The sequence below is a fragment of the Rhinopithecus bieti genome, unplaced genomic scaffold, assembly GCF_001698545.2.
Source record: "Rhinopithecus bieti isolate Rb0 unplaced genomic scaffold, ASM169854v2 scaffold_9581, whole genome shotgun sequence".
Taxonomy (NCBI): Eukaryota; Metazoa; Chordata; class Mammalia; order Primates; family Cercopithecidae; genus Rhinopithecus; species Rhinopithecus bieti.
The window spans coordinates 4735809-4747634 of NW_016806413.1; the positions used below are offsets into that span (position 1 = coordinate 4735809).

General features: G+C 41.6%; 1 protein-coding gene across 1 annotated transcript in view; it reads left to right on the forward strand.

Annotated features, from left to right (window-relative positions):
• The window catches only part of LOC108532362 (serine/threonine-protein kinase ULK4-like), a 20395-nt gene that overhangs the window by 6467 nt on the left and 2102 nt on the right, over positions 1 to 11826 (forward strand). Inside the window, exons 3-4 of the mRNA XM_017876397.1 lie at positions 9515 to 9616; positions 10478 to 10561. Of these exons, the coding sequence (XP_017731886.1) occupies positions 9515 to 9616; positions 10478 to 10561 (186 nt within the window). The remainder of the gene's footprint in view (positions 1 to 9514; positions 9617 to 10477; positions 10562 to 11826) is intronic.

The window sequence follows — 11826 nt, forward strand, 5'->3', positions numbered from 1 at the left end:
GGACATTTGGGTTGATTCCAAGTCTTTGCTATTGTGAATAGTGCTGCAATAAACATACGTGTGCATGTGTCTTTATAGTAGAATGATTTATAATCCTTTGGGTATATACCCAGTAATGGGATCGCTGGGTCAAATGGTATTTCTGGTTCTAGATCCCTGAGGAATTGTCCTCCACAATGGTTGAACCAATCTACATTCCCACCACCAGTCCAAAACCATTCTATTTCTCCACAGCCTTGCCAGCATTTTTGTTTCTTGACTTTTTAATAATTGCCATTCTGACTGGTGTGAGATGGTATCTCATTGTGGTTTTGATTTGCATTTCTCTAATGATCAGTGATGATGAGCTTTTTTTCATATGTTTGTTGGCCGCATAAATGTCTTCTTTTGAGGAGTGTCTGTTCATATCCTTTGCCCACTTTTTGATGGGGTTGTTTGCTTTTTTGTAAATTTGTTTAAGTTTCTTGTAGATTCTGGATATTAGATCTTTGTCAGATGGGTAGATTGCAGACATTTTCTACCATTCTGTAGGTTGCCTGTTCATTCTGATGCTAGTTTATTTTGCTGTGCAGAAGCTCTTTAGTTTAATTAGATCCCATTTGTCAATTCTGGCTTTTGCTGCCATTACTTTTGGTGTTTTAGTCATGAAGTCTTTGCCCATGCCTGTATCCTGAATGGTATTGCCTAGGTTTTCTTCTAGAATTTTTATGGTTTTAGGTCTTACATTTAAGTCTTTAATCCATCTTGAGTTAATTTTTGTAAGGTAAAAGGAAGGGGTCCAGTTTCATTTTTCAGCATATGGCCAGCCAGTTTTCCCAACACTATTTATTAAATAGGGAATCCATTCCCCATTGATTGTTTTTGTCAGGTTTGTCAAAGATCAGATGGTTGTAGATATCTATTCTGAGGTCTCTATTCTGTTCCATTGATCTATATATATGTTTTTGTATCAGTACCATGCTCTTTTGGTTACTGTGGCCTTGTAGTATAGTTTGAGGTTAGGTAGTGTGATGCCTCCAGTTTTGTTCTTTTTGCTTAGGATTTTCTTGGCTATGTGGACTCTTTTTTGTTTCCATATAAAATTTAAAATAGTTTTTTCCAATTCTGTGAAGAAAGTCAATGGTAGCTTGATGGGGATAGCCCTGAATCTATAAATTACTTTGGGCAACATGGCCATTTTCATAATATTGATTCCTTCTATCCATGAGGATGGAATGTTTTTTCATTTGTTTGTGTCCTCTTTTATTTCCTTGAGCAGAGGTTTGTAGTTCTCCTTGAAGAGGTCCTTCACATCCCTTCTAAGTTGTATTCCAAGGTATTTTATTCTCTTGGTAGCAATTGTGAATGGGAGTTCATTCATAATTTGACTCTTTGTTTATTATTGGTGTATAGGAATGCTTGTGATTTTTGCACATTGATTTTGTATCCTGAGACTTTGCTGAAGTTGCTTATCAGCTTTAGGAGATTTTGGGCTGAGATGATGGAATTTTCTAAATATACAATTATGTCATCTGCAAACAGAGACAATTTGACTCCCTCTCTACCTGTTTGAATACCCTTTATTTCTTTCTCCTGCCTGATTGCCCTGGCCAGAAGTTCTGATACTATGTTGAATAGGAGTGGTGAGAGAGGGCATCCTTGTCTTGTGCCGGATTTCAAAGAGAATGCTTCCAGTTTTTGTCCATTCAGTATGATATTGGCTGTGGGTTTGTCATAAATAACTCTTATTATTTTGAGATACGTTCCATCGATGCCTAATTTATTGAGAGTTTTTAGCATGAAAGGGTGTTGAATTTTGTCGAAGACTTTTTCTGCATCTATTGAGATAATCATGTGGTTTTTGTCATTGGTTTTGTTTATGTGATAGATTACGTTTATTGATTTGTGTATGTTGAACCAGCCCTGCATCCCAGGGATAAAGCTGACTTGATCATGGTGGATAAGCTTTTTGATGTGCTGCTGGATTCGGTTTGCCAGTATNATTCATAATTTGACTCTTTGTTTATTATTGGTGTATAGGAATGCTTGTGATTTTTGCACATTGATTTTGTATCCTGAGACTTTGCTGAAGTTGCTTATCAGCTTTAGGAGATTTTGGGCTGAGATGATGGAATTTTCTAAATATACAATTATGTCATCTGCAAACAGAGACAATTTGACTCCCTCTCTACCTGTTTGAATACCCTTTATTTCTTTCTCCTGCCTGATTGCCCTGGCCAGAAGTTCTGATACTATGTTGAATAGGAGTGGTGAGAGAGGGCATCCTTGTCTTGTGCCGGATTTCAAAGAGAATGCTTCCAGTTTTGTCCATTCAGTATGATATTGGCTGTGGGTTTGTCATAAATAACTCTTATTATTTTGAGATACGTTCCATCGATGCCTAATTTATTGAGAGTTTTAGCATGAAAGGGTGTTGAATTTTGTCGAAGACTTTTCTGCATCTATTGAGATAATCATGTGGTTTTGTCATTGGTTTTGTTTATGTGATAGATTACGTTTATTGATTTGTGTATGTTGAACCAGCCCTGCATCCCAGGGATAAAGCTGACTTGATCATGGTGGATAAGCTTTTTGATGTGCTGCTGGATTCGGTTTGCCAGTATTTTATTCAGGATTTTCACATCGATGTTTATCAGGGATATTGGCCGGAAAGTTTTTGTTGTTGTTGTTGGTGTATCTCTGCCAGGCTTTGGTATCAGGATGATCCTGGCCTTATAAGATGAGTTAGGGAGGATTCCCTCTTTTTCTATTGTTTGGAATAGTTTCAGAAGGAATGTTGTCAGCCCTTCTTTGTACCTCCTGTAGGATTCGGCTGTGAATCTGTCTGGTCCTGGGCTTTTTTTGATTGGTAGGCTGTTAATTACTGCTTCAATTTCAGAACTTATTATTGGTCTATTCAGGGATTCGACTTCTTCCTGGTTTAGATGTGGGAGCATGTGTATGTCCAGGAATTTATCCATTTCTTCTAGATTTTCTAGTTTATTGGTGTAGAGGTGTTCACAGTATTCTCTGATGTTAGCTTGTATTTCTGTGGGATCAGTGGTAATATCTCCTTTATCATTTTTTATTGCATCTCTTTGTTTCTTTTCTCTTTTCTTCTTTATTAGTTTTGCTAGCGATCTATTTTGTTGATCATTAAAAAAAAAAAACAGCTCCTAGATTCATTGATTTTTTTTGAAGGGTTTTTTGTGTCTTTATCTCCTTCAGTTCTGCTCTGAAATTAGTTATTTCTTGTCTTCTGCTAGTTTTTGAATTTGTTTGTTCTTCTCTAGTTCTTTCTTCTTTTCTTTTCTTTTTTTTTTTTTTGAGACGGAGTCTCGCTCTGTCACCCAAGCTGGAGTGCAGTGGCGTGATCTCGGCTCACAGTAAGCTCTGCCTCCTGGGTTCATGCCATTCTCCTGCCTCAGCCTCCAGAGTAGCTGGGACTACAGGCGCCCACCACCATGCCCAGCTAATTTTTTGTATTTCTACTAGAGACGGGGTTTCACTGTATTAGCCAGGATGGTCTCGATCTCCTGACCTCATGATCCACCCGCCTCGGCCTCCCAAAGTGCTGAGACTACAGGCGTGAGCCATTGCGCCTGGCCTTTTCCATCATTTTAACCTTGGTGAATCTGACAATTATGTGTCTTGGGGTTGCTCTTCTTGAGGAGTATATTTGTAGTGTTCTCTGTATTTCCTGAATTTGAGTGTTCGCCTGTCTTGCTAGGTTGGGGAAGTTCTCCTGGATAATATCCTGAAGTGTGTTTTGCAACTTGGTTCCATCCTCTCTGTCACTTTCAGGTACATCAATCAAACGTAGATTTGGTCTTTCACATAGTCCCATATTTCTTGGAGGCTTTGTTTGTTCCTTTTCATTCTTTTTTCTCTAACCTTGTCTTTTCACTTTATTTCATTAAGTTGATCTTCAATTTCTGATGTCCTTTCTTCCACTTGATCGATTCAGCTATTGATACTTGTGTATGCTTCACGAAGTTCTGATGCTGTTTTTCAGCTCCATAAAGTCATTTATGTTCTTCTCTAAACTGGTTATTCTAGTTAGCAATTCCTGTTACCGTTTTTCAAGGTTCTTATCTTCCTTGCATTGGGTTAGAACATACTCCTTTAGCTTGGAGGAGTTTGTTATTACCCACCTTCTGTAGCCTACTTCTGTCCATTTGTCAAACTCATTCTCTATCCAGTTTTGTTCCCTTGCTGGTGAGGAGTTGTGATCCTTTGGAGGAGAAGAGGAGTTCTGGTTTTTGGAATTCTCAGCCTTTTTGCGCTGGTTTCTCTCCATCTTCGTGGATTTATCTACCTTTGGTGTTTGATGTTGGTGACCTTTGCATGGGGTCTCTGAGTGGACATCCTTTTTGTTGATATTGATGCTATTCCTTTCTGTTTGTTAGTTTTCCTTCTACCAGTCAGGCCTCTCTGCTTCAGATCTGCTGGAGTTTACTGAAGGTTCACTCCAGACCCCGTTTGCCTGGGTATCACCAGCAGAGGCCGCAGAACAGCAAAGATTGCTGCCTGTTCCTTCCTCTGGAAGCTTTGTCCCGGAGGGGCACCTGCCAGATGCCAGCTGGAGCTCTCCTGTGTGAGGTGTCTGCCGGCCCCTACTGGGAGGTATCTCCCAATTAGGAGACTTGAGGGTCAGGGACCCACTTGAGGAGGCGGTCTGACCTTTAGCAGAGCTTGAACGCTGTGCTGGGAGATCCGCTGCTTTCTTCAGAGCCATCAGGCAGGGACGTTTAAGTCTACTGAGCCTGCTCCCACAACCTTCCCTTGCCCCAGGTGCTCTGTCCCAGGGAGATGGGGGTTTTATGTATAAGCATCTGACTGGGGCTGCTGCAGATGCGCTGCCCAGAGAGGAGGAATCTGGAGAGGCAGTCTGGCCACAGCGGACTCCACCTAGTTCGAACGTCCATGTGGTTTTGTTTACACCGTGAGGGTAAAACCGCCTACTTAAGCCTCAGCAATGGTGGATGCCCCTCCCTGCACCAAGCTTGAGCATCCCAGGTCGACTTCAGACTGCTGCGCTGGCAGCGAGAATTTCAAGCCAGTGGATCTTAGCTTATTGGGCTCTGTGGGGGTGGGACCTGCTGAGCCAAACCACATGACTCCCTGGCTTCAGCCCCCTTTCCAGAGGAGTGATTGGTGCTGTGTCTCTCTGGCCTTCCAGGTGCCACTGGAGTATGAAAAAAAACTCCTGCACCTAGTTGGTGTCTGCCCAAATGGCCGCCCAGTTTTGTGCTTGAAACCCAGGGCCCTGGTGGCCTGGGCACCAGAGGGAATCTCCTGGTCTGTGGGTTGGGAAGACCATTGGAAAAGTACAGTATGTGGGCTGGAGTGCACTGTTCCTCACGGCACAATCCCTCATGGCTTCCCTTGGCTAGAAGAGGGAGTTGCCTGACCCCTAGCGCTTCCCGGGTGAGGCAACGCCCCACCCTGCTTCAGCTTGCCCTCTGTGGGCTGCACCCACTGTCCAACCAGTCGTAATGAGATGAACTGGGTACCTCAGTTGGAAATGCAGAAATCACCTGCCTTCTGCATTGATCTCACTGAGAGCTGCAGACTGGAGCTGTTCCTATTCAGCTATCTTGCCAGCATCCCTGAAGCAAATTTCTAGGGTATATTCTTGGCATGTGAGATGGGGCTGGGGGTGTTAAAATTGCTATACTTGAGGGGGGAGTCTGAAGTAATGTTTCTTATGCCTTTTGGGGGAAGTGCTAAAGATCTTTCCTCCTCAGGTTCCATGTTCAGGTACTTGAGACTTTGGGCCATTGAAGCTCTGTGATACTCATCGTGCTGTCAGCTGAGTTTGGTGCCAGTTGTAGGAAAGAGCATGATGCGAGAGGGTGGCAGACATCCTTGGACTTGGTAGTCATGTGGCCCAGGGATGAGGGAAGAGGATGGGGAGCAGCAGGTTAATCACAGGCCCCGTAAATAGGACTAAAGGAAATTAAACTTTCAGGGCCAGGCTTGTATGTGGTAAGATTTCATGCCCAAGAAGAAGGCTTTTAATGTCCTCAAATTGCATTCCATAGAATTATCAGTATTCTATGAAAATGACTATTGTGGTCTATGTTAGTAGGATATGAAGTTCTGAATTATTGTATATAATTTTATTATAGAAAACAAGGTCAATGGTATATTTTAGTATAAATGCATATTTAGTAAGGGGAAGAGAGCTGTGTTGTGGAGAAATACATCAGATGTTCTAGCAGTGATGCGTACTTCTGAACTTAATCTAAGAACAATTTCTATGATGGGGCAGGTTAGTCTATTTGGCCAAGGGTAGAGGATACTTTCATAACCAGCAGGGCAGAATTAGCCCTGACCTTTGGGGATCAGGTACTTCATAGGCAGTTAACCTTCACATCCCTGTGGCATTAAGATAAAAATAGAGTGTAAAACCACTTCTGTTTTCCTGGAGACTTGGAGAATTCACAGTCTAAGTGTGGCGATGAAAAAGGCACATGAAAAAATCACGCTACTTTTTGACATATTTGACTAGTTGGGTTCTGTGATGGGGTTGGTGATTGGTCAGTGGTGGTGTACAGCCATGAAGAATCTGTTAACATTGATGCTGATGTTAGGGCAAACAGTTTGGTTAGGCTGCATAAAAGTAATATTGAAAAGAGCTTCTAATAAGGACATCTGGATTCTAGTTCTGTCTTTGCTTCTTTGTAACCTTCAGAGTAGTGTCACATAGCTGCTAGGAGTTTTAATTTCCTGTTTAAAGATAGGGGTTGGCTGGATCATAGTTCCCAAATTCAGGAACAGAAAAGTTATATAAATCAATAATGTGGCCCAGTTTAAGAGGGATTGAAGGGGGTTATGTCGAACTAGGCTCAATTTTGGCCCAGTGTTGTTGATTGATTGAGAGAAATTAGAAATCTGGGCTGATTTATGAAAAGAGTTTCAAATTTAGAATCCCCTACCTACAGGTTAGGGTTCAAGTTTCACGATCTGGTCCAGGATTGCCTCTCTGTTCTTGTGGTTCCCACAAGATTGTGCTTCACTGTCCTTCAGTTGCAGGTACAACTGACCAAGGCCTCCAACTACTTGAAGAAATCCATCAGTGCTTTTGTTCAGAGGCCACGCTTCTCATGACTGTACCCAGCTAGTGACTAAACTTGGAGGGGACACTAAGGCAGGCCTATTCCTGAGAGCACACTGGTAGTCGACATTGATTCAGGGATTCTTTTTGTTTGTTTATTTTGTTTGTTTTGAGATGGAGTCTTGATCTGTTGCCCAAGCTGGAGTGCAGTGGTGTGATGTCAGCTCACTGCAACCTCTGCCTCCCAGGTTCAAGTGATTCTCCTGCCTCAGCCTCCCGAGTAGCTAGGATTATAGGCATGCGCCACAATGCCCAGCTAATTTTGTGTTTTTGGTAGAGACCGGGTTTCTCCATATTGGTCAGGCTGGTCTCGAACTCCCGACTTCAGGTGATCTGCCTGCCTCAGCCCGCCAAAATGCTGGGATTACAAGCATGAGCCACCACACCTGGCCGGCTTCAGCTTTCTTGAGAAAGACTTCCTTCTTTGTCTGTCTGGATGGCAGGATTTTATCAGACTGAATACTTAAGTGTTTTCTTTTATTATTTTCATAATATTTTGTGTATAAACCATTTAACTTACCATGTAATAATATACTGTTTTGCGTATTTGTTTTCTACCCATTTGAGTGTGAACCCAGGGACTTTAATTCCATTGTTCATTAGTGCATTGATTTGTTAATTCCACATTTATTTATTTATTTTTTGAGATGGAGTCTCGCTCTGTTGCCCAGGCTGGAGTGCAGTGGCGCGATCTTGGCTCACTGCAAGCTCTGCCTCCTGGATTCACGCCATTCTCCTGCCTCAGCCTCCCGAGTAGCTGGGACTACAGGCGCCCGCCACCACGCCCGGCTAATTTTTTGTATTTTTTTTTTTTAATAGAGACAGGATTTCACTGTGTTAGCCAAGACTCAATCCCCTGACCTCATGATCCGCCCACTTTGGCCTCCCAAAGTGCTGGCATTACAGGCGTGAGCCACTGCACCCGGCCCTCATTGATTTATTTTTTTGAGACAGTCTTGCTTTGTTACACAAGCTGGAGAGCAGTGGCATGATCTTGGCTCACCACAACCTTCGCCTACTAGGTTCAAGTGATTCTTGAATGGCCTCAGCCTCCCAGGTAGCTGGGATTACAGCACCCTCCACCACACCCAGCTAATTTTTGTAGTTTTAGTAGAGATGGAGTTTCACCAGGTTGGTCAGGCTGGTCTTGAACTTCTGTCCTCAAGTGATACTTCAGCCTCCCAAAGTGCTGGGATTACAGGTGTGAGCCTGGTCCACATTTATTTCTTAATTTGACGAGTTTACCCATGTTCTAGGTACTGGAAATAAGGATGGGAAGACAAACATTCATATTCAACAAATATTAATGAAACATCTATTAAGTGTTGGGCAGAGTGCAAGGGCATTCCATGGGTGTTATTTGTGTTTCCTCAGCAGCTAGTGCAGGCAAATATACCTTCCATTGATGTGTGCGAAATGTGATAGCATAGCAAATTTGCTCCATGGGAGAACTTTACAGTCACGCATCAGGGCACACAAAGCTGCTGATCTGGCTGTGATGGGCTCTGGAGATAGGATTTGCTGGAGGGCTTACCTCAGTGGAATTTTGTTTCCAAATCATTGGAGGTAACTTACTTCCTGGGGAAGAGATTCTCACTGGGAGGTGGGAGTTTGTTAGATGGAATGCACAGAGTGTGCACCAGGGAGAGACAAGGACCCTGGGTCTTGGCGGGTGCTCTGCAACTGCCTAGCTGTGTGATTTACTGGAGGTTAAGTATCCCTCTCTTGTCAGTGAATAAGGGAACTTTCTGGCTCTAAAATATGGGATTTCTATGTAATATTACACTTTGTATAAAGTATATGTGGCACACATGAGTGCTTTTCACTATTTCCTATTCTCCTGGATAGATGGTAGGATTGCATCCTCTCCCTGGTCAAAGCCAACTAAGTGTGAGCAGAAGTGATGTGAGTAACTTTGAGATGGGAATTTTAGGAGCCAGTGTTCAGTTAGCTACATTATTTCTCCCTGCCTCCAATTGAGGAAGCATGAGTGGAGTTGGAACCTCTATCAGCCAGGGTCTTTGAGTGACTATGATGATCAGAGCTTCTTGGTAGATTTGTTATGGATATATTTAGTGATAGATAAACCTTTGCTGTTAAACCAGTGGGTTGTTGGGGTTGTTATATTTAAGGTTTAACTTAAACTATTCTAATTGAAATTTAAAAGAAGAATGTAGCTGAATGTGCCATACCTCTCAGGTAGATTTTAAACACCTTTTTATATTCACACACATTCTTTGCAAAATGTAACCTTAAAATTAGAAAACATTGAAAAATGTGAAATGCACATGAAGTTTTATTCATGCGTATGTTTTCTCCTGCCCTTTTCATCTCACAGATCTTTCCTAGGTAGGTTCGCATTGGCAGCAATACAAATGCCTAACAGAACTGTTCTTCATACTTTGCTTTTAGGATCTCCTATATATACAGCACCAGAAGTTGTGAGGGGTGCTGACTTTTCCATCTCCAGTGACCTCTGGTCTTTGGGCTGTCTGCTTTATGAAATGTTTTCAGGTAATTGTTTCCTGAATAGGTATAAAATCAGATATGACTAAAATAAAACCAGGTTAAGTCTGTAGTTTGCAGATGTTTTACTTATAAGATGTTACAAAACTTGATTTTTTAAAATTTTGAGACAGTCTTGCACTGTCACCCAGTCTGGAGTGCAGTGACACGATCTTGGCTCACCTCAGCCTCCTCTGCCTCTTGGGTTCAAGCCATTCTCATGCCTCAGCTTCCTGAGTAGCTGGGCTTACAGGTGTCCACCACTATGCCTGGCAATTTTTTGTATTTTTAGTAGAGACGGGATCTCACCATGTTGGCCAGGCTGGTCTTGAATGCCTGACCTCAAGTGATCTGCCTACTTAGGCCTCCCAAAGCTCTGGGATTATAGGCATGAGCCACTATGCCTGGCCAAAAAAACTGTGACCTTATTAAATTTTCATATATACTGATTTTGGCTGAGTTGCTTGGTATCTAGGGATATGCAGAGTCCTAGAAACTTCTTGACAAATAGGTAATTTTTCATGATAATCTGGAATGCTGAAATGTGCTTAACTCAAAAACTGTGATTATTAGAAATTTTTGTAAAGATGCCTTGCAACTGTGTATTATTCAGATACATCAAATGGCCTATACCCCCATTGGTTCGTAGTAGTGGTCCATGTGTGTGTTTGTGTATTTGTTAGGATGATAATACGTTTCGAATTAAGAGAAATATAAATTATATAGGCAGTGCCTGGTACGTACTAGGCATTAGCTATTCCTATATATTTTTTCCTATAAGTTGTATGATCTTGAAATATCTGTAGTTGAGATGAGAATTATTGGTGATAGCAGACTTCTTTAATTTTGCAAGTTTTCATGTGATTTCAGGAAAACCTCCATTCTTCTCAGAAAGTATTTTGGAATTAACAGAAAAGATCTTATGTGAAGATCCTTTGCCACCTATTCCGAAAGGTAAGATTTCTTGTGATAAATGGAATTAATTTACATTTTCCACTGATTAAAGGTGTACCTTTATCCAAAGTTTGCTTTTATTGATTCATAACTCCCCAAAGTTACCTTTATTTTTTTTTTTGAGACGGAGTCTCGCTCTGTCTCCCAGGCTGGAGTGCAGTGGTGCGATCTCGGCTCACTGCAAGCTCTGCCTCCTGGGTTCACGCCATTCTCCTGCCTCAGCCTCCTGAGCAGCTGGGACTACAGGCGCCCGCCACCACACCGGGCTAATTATTTTGTATTTTTAGTAGAGACGGGGTTTCACCATGTTAGCCAGGATGGTCTCCATCTCCTGACCTCGTGATCCACCCGCCTCGGCCTCCCAAAGTGCTGGGATTACAGGCTTAAAGTTATCTTTTATAAGTGATCCCAAGTTGATATTTTTAGAAATGTTAGTATTTCCTTTGACATTTTTTAAAGATGCTGAAACAGAGAACAAAGTACTAATAGATTTCCCTCATTTAAAACAAATTATTTTGTGCATCTATATCACAAAAAGTATGGCTTAAAGACTTAAACACTTATGTGACATTACTTTTTGTATGTACCATTTACTTTGTAGTCATGTCCCATGTGGTTATTTCTATCTCCTGTTGGAACAAATCTGCTGTTTCCTTATCTTGATCAATCAGAATGCTACCCTTATGAGTTTTCAAGATCTTTATTATTTATTTATTTATTTTTGAGACAGAGTCTCACTCTGTTGCCCAGGCTGGAGTGCAGTGGTGTGATCTTGGCTCACTGCAACCTCTGCCTCCTGGGTTCAAGCGATTCTCCTGCCTCCGCCTCCCGAGTAGCTGGGATTACAGGTGCCCACCATGGCGCCCGGCTAATTTTTTGTTTTTGTTTTTTAGTAGAGATGGGGTTTCACCATCTTGGTCAGGCTGGTCTTGAACTCCCGACCTCGTGATACACCCACCTCAGCCTCCCAAAGTGCTGGGATTACAGGCATGAGCCACTGCACCCGGCCTAAAAATCTTTAAAATTAGATACAGTTGTAGTATTTTTAAAGTGTTGGAACTTTAATCATATAAATTGTGGTTAATATAATGATCTATCAGCAATAATTTTTAAGGAAAGAGAAAAGAAGGCACAAATGCAGTAAAACATTTTGCTATACATTGTTAAAGTTTATCTTAAGACACATAAATGAAAACAGGATTCTACAAAAATTATTACTATATATATTTATTATTATTATTATTATTATTATTATTATTATTATT